General features: G+C 42.3%; 2 protein-coding genes across 2 annotated transcripts in view; one reads left to right on the top strand and one right to left on the bottom strand.

The window, feature by feature from the left end:
- The window catches only part of LOC148116651 (arf-GAP with GTPase, ANK repeat and PH domain-containing protein 1-like), a 1,231,127-nt gene that overhangs the window by 1,171,726 nt on the left and 44,360 nt on the right, over window positions 1-15,041 (bottom strand). The gene's annotated exons all lie outside the window — the stretch shown is intronic.
- On the top strand, window positions 2,317-3,658 carry LOC148116652 (uncharacterized). The gene has a single exon (XM_087895232.1). The coding sequence runs from the start codon at window positions 2,317-2,319 to the stop codon at window positions 3,088-3,090; it is 774 nt and encodes a 257-aa protein (XP_087751358.1). The 3' UTR covers window positions 3,091-3,658.

Below are 15,041 nucleotides of genomic sequence, written 5' to 3'. Positions count from 1 at the left end.
TCCATATTTTCAAATTTCTACAGGAGAAATGTTACCTCTCTTTTCCTTGTTAAAAGGTTCTAAGCATCCTGAAGATCTGGTGTCTCTTACTGCTTTGCAAAAGAAATGTCTTCAAAACATTCTAAATAAACTTAAACTGAGATATGTTGATAGAATTGTCTCTATAGCTACTAAATTATGGTTAGCAATTCTTCCTACTTCACCTTTACCTATTGGTTGTCTTTATTCTCCTTTTACTGAAAAAACGATTCATATTCATGAATGGTTGAATCTGTCTGCTTCTCCTCCTAGAAATATTTTTCCTTATCAACAAGCCTTAGAAGAATTTATCATGAAAGCATGACGAAGATCTTTGCAATTAATAGGTCATGATTTGGATGGTATTGCTTTCACTCGTACTAAACTTGAACATGAGCATTTAATAACTGTTTCTGACTCATATCAAATTGCTTTTTCTCAATATCTTGGTGATATTCAATATTCGTTACCTAAAGATCCTAGAATAGTTATTACAAATACATTAAATTTTTCATTTTCTTCTATTTTTACTCGTTCTCCTCTTCCTGAAGCTTTAACAGTGTTCACAGATGGATCACCTACTCGTGGTGTTGTGGTTTGGACGGATAGTCAACAATGGTTTTCTAAATTTACTTCTACTCAGACATCTGCCCAACGTTCTGAGTTGGCAGCTGTTATTTTGGCTTTGAGATTGTTTTCTGATCAGCCTATTAACTTAATTGTTGATACAAAATATGTCTTTCTTGCAATGCAATCTCTTCCTTATGCATATTGTTCTGTTTCTCTTGATGTTAATCTTTTGTCTTTATTTTTATCTTTAAAACATGTTTTGGAAGAACGTGTCTTTCCTTTATATGTTGAGCACATTAGGAGCCATACTCCTTTTCAAAATTCTTTGACTGAAGGAAACAGACAAGCTGATGAAACTCTAAAAGATGTCACAATTCTTTTTTCTGATCCTGTTGCTAGTCATTCATATTTTCATCAAAATGCTAAATCTTTGGCTAAACAATTTGTTCCTATCTCCCAGGCTCGTGATATTGTTCGGGGATGTACTTCTTGTCAACAATTTGCAGTTCCTTTTCCTATGGGAGTAAATCCTCGAGGAACAAAAGCCAACCAAATTTGGCAAATGGCTGTCACACAATTTGCTACTTTTAAGCCATACACATATTTACATGCAACAATTGACACATATTCTCATTTTTTATGGGTTACTGCTTCTAGACATGAACGCACTTCTGATGCAGTGTCTCATTGTCTTTCTGCTTTTTCTGTCATGGGAAGACCAAGTCAATTGAAAACTGACAATGGTCCAGCATATACTAGTAAGGAATTTACTTCTTTCTGTCAACAATGGAATATTCAATTGATACATGGAATTCCTTACAATTCCCAAGGGCAAGTTATAATTGAGCGAGCTCATCATACATTCAAAGCTACATTGACTAAATTAATAAAAACTGAATCTGGTCCATTCCATTTGCGAAAGATTCAAAATTTGATCTCTATTGCTTTGTATGCATGGAATTACTTAACATTTTTAGATTCCTTTTCAGAAATTCCAGTCAATTTACATTTTCATATTCAGGATCCTGTTTCACGACCTTTGGTACTCTATCGTCAACTTCCTGATCCTGCCTGGCATGGATCGACAAAACTTATAACCTGGGGTCGTGGTTACACTGCAATTGAAGATCTGCAAACGAAACAAGCTGTGTGGATTCCAGGCCGATGTGTTCGTCCTTATCATGGAAAAACAAATGAAAACTCTCAAGTCACAACATCCTCCACTCTTGACTTGGGACCAATTTGAAGTTCAACAACGATTCAACAAGTCCTTTCTTATGTGCTGTTTTTTCTTTTGTTTTCTTTCTCTATTTTCTGCTAATTCTGAAGCAATTATTGATTTTCCCCTTAGTCCTAATCGTTGGATTCGTCATGCTCAATATATGTTTTTGATTCATGGTAATAATGTAACTTTATATTACGAACCTCCTATGGCTTTTGGTCAAGTTGCCTTTATTCCTGATTTAGTTAAGTCTTCTGCTTTCATTGTTTCGCAACTTCAACATATTTCTTCTTCTTGGTTATTTTCTACTCCTCCATATGAATTGAATTTAGTTAAATGGAAGTATCTTCGTATTAATCAATTTACTAGAGGTTTATGTTTTTGTTGTTATGCTCATTATAATTGGCTTAATAAATGGTCTGATTATTCAAAAGCTAAACGTATTTTAGATAAAGTAGGGAATTATAGTTATTGTACTCAGAAATATTGGTTATGGGGTAATATTAATGAAACATCACAAGGACATAATATTATACCTGATATGTATCCCTCAGAAATATTGGTTATGGGGTAATATTAATGAAACATCACAAGGTCATAATATTATACCTGATATGTATCCTGATGATTTTCCTATTTTTCAAGTCACTGACGTCTCTGATATGGGATCAAGTGGATCAATCTGTGCTGGATGGCAATTAAAAGATCCTGCTATGTGGTTTTTCTTTGATAAATATGCAACAAATGTACACCCTCAAAACTATCAATGTACTGCAATTGGATATTTATCTTTACCTGTACAAATAGGTGTTTCTGATAGATTGTCAACTCGAAGGAGATGTGTGGTCATGGGATCAACATGTTCTGATGAAGTTATTATTGATACTCAACTTTCTTCATTGCCTACTTTAGGACGTGCTTTAGCTGGAGCCATAACTGGAACTATTACTTTGGGATCATATCCAGGAATAATAGCTCAAGAAAATAGACATTCTATTCTGGGACTAACATGTCGATTGGAGAAATCTATTAACGCTACTGTTGCCATTATTTGTGATTTGCAAAATGAAATCGAAGAACTAAATCAAGATTTGATTCAACAACGCTTTGCTATAGACTATTTGTTAGCTCGTCAAGGTGGATTTTGTACATTGGTTGGTCAACGTGCTTGTGCTGTGCATTTTCATTCACTTAATAAGACTATTGAAGATGAATTAGCTAATTTACAAGCTGATATAAAAATAATGTACACGTGGAATTTTCTCCTTTTGCTTGGCTAACTGATTGGTTACCTGATCTTGCTTGGTTAAAACAATTGTTTTTCTATGGTGTAATTGTACTTGCATTACTTATACTTTTTTGTTGTTGTATGCAATGTATTCCTACATTTTTTGCAATGTTTCGTAAGTCACCTCAACCTACTTTAAATGTGATTCAATTGCGTGCTCTTGATAAATTTCATTTTCCTTCATTAAAATAAAAAGTGAGGAAATGTAGGGTTATTACAATGCTCATCTATATGGTTTTTGGAACTGCAGTTACACGAAATTGCAAACATCAGCAATTCTCATCTTTGAGCAGTGTTTCTAGCATGTACAAGGACACAGGGTGAAACAATGTATAACCTGTAACATTTGCCGCTTTCAGTGTATCTTGTGTAGCTATCATTGTGTGTGAATACATGCATTTTCTCATGAAAACCAATGATGTAATTACTAACCAATTATTGTGCCTTGGAGATTTGTTAACCAATAATAAAGTAACATGCATAGTAGGTGAGAACTGAGAAACTGAGAAACTATATAAACTATGTCTGATGCTCAATAAAGTTGCTGTTGATTCTACTCTTAACTCTGCTATCTGTGGATGTTTTCCTTTCACACATCTCACACATCTTCAGCCTCCGGGAAACGAATGCAACAGTGATCCACTTATGTAGAGAGGTAGGGGGCAGACAAGCAGTTGGGAAGTGTCAAAAAGTGAACACTGGTCGTATAAAAAAAGGGGTGTGGAAGATTACTTAATTTACAGGTAGTCCTTGACTTACAGCCATTCATTTAGTGACCATTCAAAGTTGCAGTGGCACTGAAAAAAGTGACTAGTCCTTGCACTTACAACCATCATAGCATTCCTATAGTCCCATGATGGCAAACCTATGGCACGCATGCCACAGGTGACACGCGTAACCATATCAGTGGGCACGTGAACTCAGCTCCGACGCGCATGCGCTTGCTGGCCAGCTGACTTTCGAGCCTTCTGGGCCCAGAAGTAGGGAAACAGGCTGTTTCCTGCCTCCAGAGGGCCTCAGGAGGTGGTGGGGAAGGCACATTTTTTGCTGTCCCCAGCCTCCAGAGCCTCTCTAGGAGTCTGGGGAGGGTGAAAACAGCCTTCCCCATCCCCCCCGGAAGCCCTCCTGAGGCCGAAAATGGCCCATTTGCCAACTTCCAAAGTTGGCAAACGGGCTGTTTCTGGCCTCTGGGGGGTGGGGAAGGCCGTTTTTACCCTCCCCAGACTCCTAGAAAGGCTCTGGAGCCAGGTGAGAAAAAAACGGGCCTACAGGGCCATCACGTGCCAGGAGTGGGGGGAGTGGGGTGTGTGTGCATGCATGCACGGGGCGCATAGAATTATGGGTGTGGGCAAGTGTGCACACGACCACCACCACCCTCCAGCACACGATGGCAAAAAGGTTAGCCATCACTGCTATAGTCACAAGATCAAAATGTGGGTGGTTGATAATGGCATCTATTTACAATGATCACAGCATCCTGGGGTCATGTGATCATCATTTGTGACCTTCCCAGTAGGCTTCTGACAAGCAAAGTTATTGGGGAAGCTGGATTCACTTAATGACATGATTCACTTAGCAACTGCAGTAATTTGCTTAACAATGGTGGCAAAAAGGTCATGAAATCAGATGTGTCTCACTTAACAACTGCCTTGCTTAGCAATGAAAATTCTATTCCCAATTGTGGTCATAAGTCAAAGATTATCTGTATTCACAATCTACCTCTTTACCTATTCAGGGATCAGAACTTTAAAACAAATCTGAGTTTCGTTTGAATCTTCAGTCTATCAAATAATTAAATTATGATGTACTGAAGAAATAAACCATCTTAAAAAGCAGCTTTTGTCTCTTGGTCTTCCCCTTTCCAATGGGCAAGCATGAAATACTAGCCCCAGTTGAGGAAGCTTAGGCAGTCTTTTTCTTTCACAATCTGCCATTTCTGTTTCATGGAACTGTGTTCTCCATTAGGAAAGTTAGCTGTTTCAAGCCCTGACCTCTCTCTTAGCTGAATGAAGAAGTCTATAATTTACCTTCTCTTGGTCATCAACAGTTCCTGGTGCTTCTATTCATTGTTCTCTAACAAATATTTTTCCAATATGTTGGCAGGTTACTTCCTAGCAGCATTATTTTATATTGTAAAGTCCCAAAATGTGGTTGAGTCACCAGAATGCCAAAGAGAGAGACCCAAGAAGAGGCTTGGAAAAAATAACAGCTTTTATTTTACAAAGAAGAGCTGGGTAGACCATTCCACAACATACAGACAAAGAGCATGCAGTGAAAAGCCACACCTTGGGGAAAGTATGGCGTCCTTTTATACCTTCAGAGACATCAACTTAGTACCCAATTCTGGCCACCTGGCCCATGCCTTCCTTGTAGCCCTGCATCGGCTGCGTAGCAAGGAATAGGGGGGCTAGGGGCTTAGCAACACAGGTATTTGCCCGATTTAACCCTGCCAAGCCATGACATATCCTGCTCCAGGCACCAAGTTGTACAAAAAAAAAAAAAAGAGCAGGAGTTAGATCACTGGTAGAAGCAAATGGCAGAGGCAATTCTAATTCTTACAGGAGCAAAGCAATTCTTACAGAAGCGAAATAGCAAGTTATTATTATGTCCCAGTAATTCTACCTATTCTACTATTATTATGTCCCTTAAATATAATCTCCTATTCACACTGTTCACGCATTGATATGTATATGTAATATAAAAAAAAAAAACTTGAAGGGGAAAAAAAGAGAAATGACCTGTTACAGGTCTGGATCTCCTTGAATACAGAAGTCCAGAAGCATTCTCTTCCACACTTTGATCAGACTGTCTATCAACCTTTTTCTCCCTCACCAGAAACCCTTTCTTCAGAGCCCTTAAGGTGATAGCTTAGAGTATGAAAATACTCCCTAACGAGCCTTGTTCCCAAGGCAATGGTGTTTTCTCTCTAGGACACTGATATACTGTAGCACTTGTAGAACTGCTGTAATCAGTCACTGGCACTAAAACTAACAGGAGGGAGTTCATTTAATAATTGCTAATAAAGTTTGAAAAAAATCAGTGTTCATGCCTCTGACCAACTAATGTTGACAGGACTACTTTTAATATATAAATAGAATATAATTACATTAGATTCTAAATAAACATATAGCATTCTTTTATAGGCCTGTTGATGGCTGATTTGTCTGAGTGCCAGGCTTCCAGGAATTCTCTGTAACTTTTTAGACTTTGCTTGATCTAGGATGCTCACAGTTACCCAGTTGAAAACTATGGTTAAGACTGTCTACTTTCAAACTTGGTTTCAGTATGGACAGCTACAAGCTAGATGGAAAGAGGATCAGAAAATTGGCATCATGCAAAATGTGGAAACCTTGGTAAAACAAATCCGAGATCAGAGCCAAATGCATATAAAAAGGTTGTATAACACATTGATAGAAATAGATTCAGAAACGGAGTTAGTTAAAGATTGTATGATAAAATGGGCACAAAATATTGAAGAGCCAATAATGATGGAAACGTGGGAGAAAATATGGGTTAGAAATGTAAAATTTACACAAGCCCAAAACTTGAGAGAAAATTTTTACAAAATGTTTTATAGATGGCATCTAGATCCTAAAAAGTTAGCTTGCAATCCAAGTGTTGGAGATGTGAGTGTGATGATGCCACGTATTATCATATATGGTGGACATGTAAAAAAATCAAAGCATTTTGGATAAAAATATGGTGGATTACGCAAAATATTCTTAAAAAGAAGATAAAGTTTACTCCACAGCTGTTTTTGCTGGGTATAATTACAGATTGTATGGATATAGAGACTAATTTGATTTTAAATTTAATAACCGCAGCAAGACTTTTGGTGGCGCAGTATTGGAAGAAGGAGGATTTGCCTACTATTGAAGAATGGACACTAAAAGTAGTGAACTTAGCAGAGATGGCCAAAATTTCAGTGTATTTGAAGGACCATTCAAATGAAAGATATATTTTGGAATGGAGAAGATGGATTGACTATATGCAAAACAAATATGGGATTAAAAAGTTTCAAATATTTTATGAATGAATAAAGAGACTTTAGAAAGTATTTAAATTTAGTCATGTAAAAGGGGAGTTAAAAGTACAAGAGGGAGATAGGAGTCTATAGATAGTTAGGATATGTTAGTATATGATTATTAAATGCTATACCATGTATTTTGCTCTGGGAAGTCGGGGGGGAGGGTTGGGGAGGGAGGTGGGAGGTGGGATGGGAAAACATTTGTACAATTCTTTAAAACTTTTTAATAAAAAAAAAAGATTGTCTACTTGTTGTGAAATTAAGGAGCTGTCACATCATGTCCTCCAACTGCTAGTTGGTATTCATGGATGCACTCCGCTAGTCTGCCTGTTTGTCCTACATAGTGGCTGTTATAGTCCTGACACTGTACATCAAGGGTTTCAAACTCGCATTGTCACAGCGGCGTCACATGACGTATCGGGACATTTTCCCCCTTCACTAAACAAGACGTGGGCATGGCCAGCTTGTGACACATCCAGCCCATGGGCCGCAAGTTTGACAGCCCTGCTATACATTTTAGATATCCCTTGTTTTTTTCCTTCTGGGGCTGCTGGGTCTATTGGTTAACTTAAGATGCTTTGGAGGACATTAGTTGGTTTGTGTGCTACATTGATGCCATGTCACCAAAGAAGTATCCTAAAACCATTTTACTGTATTTAATGTAAACATTAATCTAGTTTCAAGTTGATTCAAACAGTGACTGTAATTCAATTCCCCGTCATCTGACTATTTCAAAACATCTGGCATCTTCTTTTCATTTAACATGGAAGCCCTTTAAATCTGCTTAATTAATGCATGATATTTCATTAATTAATTGACATGATATTACGTAAGTAAAACAATACACTGAAGATGGTCCCCATTATTCAAAGGAGACAGAGTTCATTCCAGCCTAACAACTGTGAATGACTATAGATAAGACCTTGTAAAAAATGTACTTTACCCCATGCACAAAAACCTATCCACCACCTGCATGTTAATAAAGTGGGGGAAGGGGGGGAAGCTAAAGTCCCCACAGTGGTATGAACTCTTCGAAGAACTCTCCATCCAAAGGACACCTCAGCCGAGGCATACACATCCAGTTTGTAATGTCGAATAAAGGGTGATGGAGATGACCAAGTCGCCGCTCTGCAAATGTCCTCAATGGGGGCTTGAGTAACCCAAGCTGCGGTAGTGGCCGCATTCCTAGTGGAATGGGCCATAATCCGTCTGGATATGGGTTGAGCTTGTACCTCATAAGCCTTAGCAATACAGGCTTTCAACCAACGGCCTATAGTGGAAGACGTCACCTTCCTGCCCATGGCTAAAGGCTGGAACAATACGAAGAGTGATTCTGTCTTCGGAAAGGATGCAGTTCATTTGATGTATCTGCAAAGAGTCCTCCTGACGTCCAACGTATGCCATCGTTCCTCTGGGATGATTAAGCCCCGGACAAAAGTCAGGTAGAATAATCTCCTGGGCCCTATGGAACCAGGAGTTCACCTTGGGCAGAAAGGAGGAATCCAAGCAGAGAACCACCCTCTCTGAATGGAAAATACACAGATCTTCATGTACTGACAAAGTCACTAATTCTGAAATCCTCCTGACTGAAGTTACGGCCACGAGGAATGCAACCTTGAGGGTCAAGTACCGGAGGCTAGAGGTCCTCAATGGCTCAAATGGTACAGAAGTAAGTGCCTGGAGCACTAAGGTCAGGTCCCAGGTGGGATAATGATGAATCACCAGGGGCTTCAGATTAGCAGGCCCTTTGAGAAAGCTGTGGACCTTCGAGTGATGAGTGAGGGGTTGCCAATTCTCACAGGACAATACTGTTGATAAGGCAGCTATCTGTCTCCAAAGGGAGACAGTCTTCTGTCCAATCCAGTTTACAGAAAGTCCAGTATTTCTGGGACCGAGGCCCATAATGGGTCAATGTGTCCCTTAGAACACCATTGGCAAAAAGCTGATGAGGTGGCATTATAAATCCTATTTGTTGAGGGCCATCTGGAAGCCTGGATGGTCTGAATCACTTTCCCAGAGAGCTTGTCTCTCCTCAGGAAGCTCCTCTCAAGTGCCAAATGGTCAACTGAAGCCACTGAGGCTTTGGATGAACCACAACCCTCTGGCGGAGGGAAATCCTATCCCAGGGAATTCTCCAAGGACGGGAGATTGAGAGGCTGACTAGATTGGCATACTAGGGGCATCTGGGCCAATGCGGGGCGAGAAGAAGCACTTCCGCCCTCTCCTCTAACACCTTCCTGATAACCCTCAGGATGAGGGGAATTGGAGGGAATGCATAGAGCAGACCCTGAAGCCAGGGACTGCAGACAGCATCGACCCCTTGCGCCCCCAGTGTTGTGAACCTGGAGAAGAACCTCGGCAGCTGGGCGTTCGTCGGATGAGCGAACAAATCTACTATCGGGTGGTCGAATCTCTCACATAGTTCTTTGAAGAGATCCGGATGCAGGCACCACTCTGATTGGTCTAGAATTCTCCTGCTCAACCAATCTACCTGTATATTCGCTACCCCCCGATATATGTTCTGCTCTGATGGAATGAATGTGTTTCTCCGTCCAGAGCCCTAGCTTCTCTGCCTCTGTTGTGAGAGATTTGGAGCGAGTGCCCACCTCCCAATTTATGTGGGCTTTGGTAGCCACATTGTCTGTTAATACAAGGACATGGTGTCCTCCCATTGTTTCCTGGAAATGGCGGAGAGCTAGGTGGACCACTCATAGCTCTAACCAATTTATATTGTTCTTGAGGTCTGCAAGAGACCACCTTCCCTGGACCACCTGGGATTGGAGGTGGGCACCCCAGTCAAAGAGGCTGGCATCTGATGTGATAGTGATGTGGTGTGGCTCCTTGAAGGCGCATCCCTTCCTTATGGCTTGAGAAGTCCACCAGTGGAGGGAGCGTAGGACCTTTGGTGGAACTCTTATTTTGATCTTTGAGTTGCTGTTTCCGGCCCTCTGATGAGGCAGAAGCCACCATTGGAGCTGCCTGGCATGCAGCTGTGCCCAAGGCATGATCGCTATGCATGAGATCATCCTCCCCAGGAGCTGTGAGAGGAGATCCAAAGGTACTGACTGTAGAACCTGGATCTTATCCACTAATGACTTTATACTTTCCTGGCAGTCCGCAGAAAGGTACACCTCACATGCTGAGGAGTCCATCACCACGCCCAGATGTAGCAGGTGGGTAGTGGGAACTAGATGGCTCTTTTCTAAATTTACTGTGAAATCATGGTCCTGAAGAGTCCTTATTACAGTCTGGAGATCCTTTTCTGCTCACAAAGCTGATCTCAACTGGATTAAAGTGTCATCCAGATAGCATTGCAACCTGATAGGCAATGCCCTGATGTTTGCTGCCACCATTGCCAACTTTGTGAAGGTTCTGGGGGCCGACGAGAAACCGAATGAAAGGGCCCTGTACTGAAGGTGACACCTGGCATACAAAAATCTCAGCAACTTGCGATGGGAAGGCTGTGTGGGAACATGAAGGTAGGCCTCCTTCAGGTCTATCGATGTCAACATGTCACCCTCCCTGATGCAGCCCAAGATGGATTGTAGGGACTGCATTTTGAAGCATCTGTATACCACATGGACATTGAGCTTCTTTAAATCCAAAATTCATCTCCAGTCACCCGAATTCTTCTTCACTAAGAGGAGGATTGAATAAAACCCTTGTCCTTCCTGACCTTCCGGAACCGGCTCGATTGCATTGATCTCCAACAAATATTTTTTTTCTCAATTTTTTTCTCAATTTTACTGGAACTGGACAATGAATGAAATGGTTTGGAGGATTGGAGAGGAATTCCAGTGCGAGGCCCAGCCGCACTGTCTGAAGGACCCACATATCAGTGGTGGTCCTCTCCCATTGGCCTGCAAAATATTATAATTGGCAGCCACTTGGAGAATTGGTGTGGTAGTCATTTTCCGAGATTAAAAGGTCGACTGCTGGACACTCGAAAGGGCCGCTTGACCGGAGCTTGACGTCTCCCTTTGTCATGATAAGTAGACATATCCAGGAACCATTCGTGTCCCTGAGAGTAGGACTGCTGGAACTGCGAGACGTTAGAACCAGATTTAGCGGATCAAAATGGCTGCCTTTGGTAATAAGGTAAAGATCTACAATCCGCTTGCCTGTGCATGTAAGGCATGATTTTCCTTTTGTCCTTATTCTCAATTAAGATAGGCTCCAATGCTTCTCCAAACAAATTTGCACCCTTGTAGGTGGCTGAAACCAATCTCCATTTTGATCACAGGAGGCAATGTGATGCAACAGTACAAGCTAAGGCCCTGGATGCAAACTTCACCGCATTGAGCATTGCATCGGCCAAAAATTCTGTAGCCACCATCAGTTTATTCACGTCCTGATGCAGCCTGGTCTCTTCAGGAGGAATCCTTGCCTGCATCTGGCAAAGCCAGATCAAAGAGCCCTATTAAAGAAAGAAGCTGCTGTTACTGATCTGATCACCCAGGCAGACGCCTGATGCGTCTTGCAGAGGACCATCTCCGCCTTCTTGTCCTCCACCTTTAAACCTTCAGCAATGTCAGCAGGGAGGATGACTGATGATGTCAGCGTTGCCACCAGAGCATCCACCGTTGGTAATTGGAGGAGTTCTTCGAGATCCGGGCCTGTGCTGTAATGCTTCCTGTCATTTCCACTAGGGATTGATGTTGAATAACATCTAAGAACAGTTTAGCAGAAGGAATGACTTCCTGTTCAGGACTGGGCTCCAAAAACAAACCTTCGTGTGGATCTGGAAGGGCCTCAGAGTATTCAGCAGATGTTTCTATCACTCCCATGTTAGTAGTTGTCTTAGCCTTATGGAGTAATGACATGAACAAAGAGGAACAAAATAAGCCTAAGAAAGAAGGTCTATTAGGAGTCATTCTGTCAGGTATGCCTCCTTTCACAACTCAAGAAAGAAAAATCCCGACTCCATTTTCACAGAAAAAGGTAGTTACTTTTACTGAGTATGAACTGAATGCAACCAAAAAAAAGCAAGGTTTGAGGCAATAGGTGCAAAAATCACATATAGAAAGCATCCCCAAAACCTCCCCCCAAGTCAGGATTATCCAATCCACATCCCCCCCAAGGTGTCATGTGGGGTGCAGCTTCAGATGACTCCATCCTTCTGGTATGCCAGGACAGTTGACCTTGACTTGTTATCAGCACGCCTTCCAGCTGCAGAGAAAGCGCTGAGAAAAACTTTCTCCAATTCACTCCATTACAAGACATCTCCACCAGCTCGCTTCCCCCCTCCCAAATACCCAGACAGCTCCCCCCTCCCCCCGTTACAGTGGCAGCTGAAGCAAGCAAGCAAACAATATAGAGGCAGAGGCTGACATTTGGCCTTCCTGCAGAAGAGACATTAGTCCTAGAAAGAGACCAGAATAAAGGAAATATAGAAGATTACATAAACAGGTAACATATGTACAGCCCCTTAACTAAGGTTTATCAAGATATTTGGAATAAAACAATTGCAGCTGCCTTGGAGATCTAAAATCTCACTCATTTACCCATTCAGATTGAGATAATAGGAAATGTTTCCAGGCCACCAAGTACTGCACCTTCCCTCGATGTTTCCTAGAGTCCAATATCTCTTTAATCTCAAAATGTTGTTCTCCTTTGATGAGTATGGGGACAGGAAAAGGTTCTTGGTCCGGACTCAGGGGGGAAGTATGCTCGGGTTTCAATAAACTAACATGAAACAGTGGATGAATCCTCTGCAAGGTTTTAGGTAATTCTAACTGCACTGTAACTGGATTTACCATGCATACAATGGGGAAAGGACCCACATATTTAGGCCAAGTTTTTTCGACTTTTGGGTAGTTTGTAGGTACTTGGTGGAAAGGAAAACTCTATCTCCTACCCTGAATTCTTTTCCTATCAGCTTGTTTCTTATGGGCTCGGTGGGCCTCGTCCAAAGCCTCACGTGTTACAGTCCAGGTACCACGTAGCTGTTCAATCCAGTCAGCCAATGAAGGTATTTGTGGGTTTTCCTGAGGCAACTCTGGGATGGGTACAAAGTCTTGACCCGAGACCACCTTGAACGGGGTAAAACCAGTACTGCTGTGTATATAGTTATGACAGGCTACCTCTGCAAACAGCAACAGGTCCATCCAGTTATCTTGCTGATAATTTATGTAACATCTAAGGTATTGTTCCAATACCGAGTTAGTTCTTTCACAAGCCCCATTGATCTGAGGATGGTGGGCGGAGCTTAACCCCTGGGTGGAGCCTAACAACCCCAGGAACTCCTTCCAGAAGTGGGAGGTGAACTGAACACCTCTGTCTGAGATTATTCGCTCCGGAACCCCATGTAATCTATACACATGCTGGACAAACAGTTTAGCCAGAGTTTTAGCCAAGAGGATCTTGGGACATGGTATAAAATGCACTTGCTTGGAAAACAAATCTGTAACCACCCAAATGACCGTATTTCCCCCACTTTCGGGCAATTCAACAATAAAACCCATGGATATCTGACTACACTCTGAAGTAACCCATGGGGTTTTCCAGGAGGCTTCTTCGCTGACACACATACAGGGCAGCTTGCCACGTAGGCTTCTACGTCTTTCTTTAGAGCTGGCCACCAGAATTGTCATTTCTGTATGTAATGTCTTTATGATCGGCGATTTTAGCATCATGGGCATGTTGTAACACTGCTCCCCTCAGGCTGGTGGGGACATACAGCTTTGCTCCCACCTAAGTGAGACCCTCACTCATTGGAATGGGCTAAAAACCACTCATCAGTTTTTAATGCTTCTTTTAACTGCTCGCTCAAGTCGCCAGACAAGGTTAGGTCCCCTTTCGCCTGGGCTCTGGTAACTACTGGAGCAGCCGTTTCGAGGGGATAACCGGGCAAATCACTTCTGCCCGGGTGCTATTGTATTGAGGTAGTCTCAAAAGAGCATCTGCCTTTCCCCCAGGAAGGTAGCGCAGAGAGAAATTAAAGCAGTTAAAGTATTGGGCCCAGCGGACTTGCTTAGGTGACAACTTCCGGGGCATTTTTAGGGCCTCTTAAGTTTTTGTGATCAGTCCACACCTCAAAAGGGTGCTTCGCCCCTTCCAGAAAGTGCCTCCATGTTAACAGTACCCAGTGAACAGCAAAAGCCTCCTTCTCCCAGATAGCCCATCTCCTCTCAGTTTCAGATAATTTCCGAGAAATATAGGCACAGGGTTGTAAATTTCCCTCGGCATTGGCTTGAAGTAACACTGCCCCAATGGCCATGTTGCTGGTGTCGGCCTGGCGGACAAACGGAGCCTCCATGTCAGGGTGTTTAAGGACCGGTTCGGTGGCAAGCAGTCGTTTCAGTTTTACAAAAGCCGCCTGGCATTCCATAGTCCATTCAAGAGGCCGGGAAGGTTTTGGCTTTGCCTCTCCCTTTGTTTTCAGGAGGTTAGTAATCAGTAAGGCAATCTTCGCAAACGAGGGGATGAACTGTTGATAGAAGTTAGCAAAGCCCAGGAAGCTTTGTAGTTGCTTGCAGGTACGTGGGGGCGCCCATTCCAGGACTGCCCAGACTTTCTCCGGGTCCATTTCTATCCCCTCATGCGAGATGCAGTTGTCGAATGCCCTCGACAACTTACTGAATAAGAGGGGCACTCCATGTGGAAAACCAGCTGGCCGAACATATTAATGCCAGAATAATAAACACGGGTGTTGGTGATGTTGGCGAGAATGGGGCGAAAGCGATAGCAATGTTGGTGGTGGGATTAGTGGGGTTCGGTACAGCTGTTTGTGGGATATTGGGAGGTGGGAATCCTGTGCCAGATAGTTGGAACAGCCCGACCCGAACCTGTAAACACAGACCGATGATGTCATATGCTAGCAACCTGAGGAAAGCTCCAGCACTTTCAAAGCAGGGAGGAAAGCATGCAGCTTATCAGATGACGCTGATTGTGGACTATTACAAAGCAGCCGGCAG

This window comes from Pantherophis guttatus, chromosome 1 (assembly GCF_059756535.1).
Source record: "Pantherophis guttatus breed Tessera chromosome 1, ASM5975653v1, whole genome shotgun sequence".
NCBI lineage: Eukaryota > Metazoa > Chordata > Lepidosauria > Squamata > Colubridae > Pantherophis > Pantherophis guttatus.
Note: the sequence above shows the minus strand (reverse complement) of the source record. Positions and strands in the feature narration are given on the sequence as shown.

Excerpts from the sequence above, each read along its gene's own strand:
- LOC148116652 (XM_087895232.1), top strand. The coding sequence starts at position 2,317 with ATGAAACATCACAAGGACATAATATTATACCTGATATGTATCCCTCAG.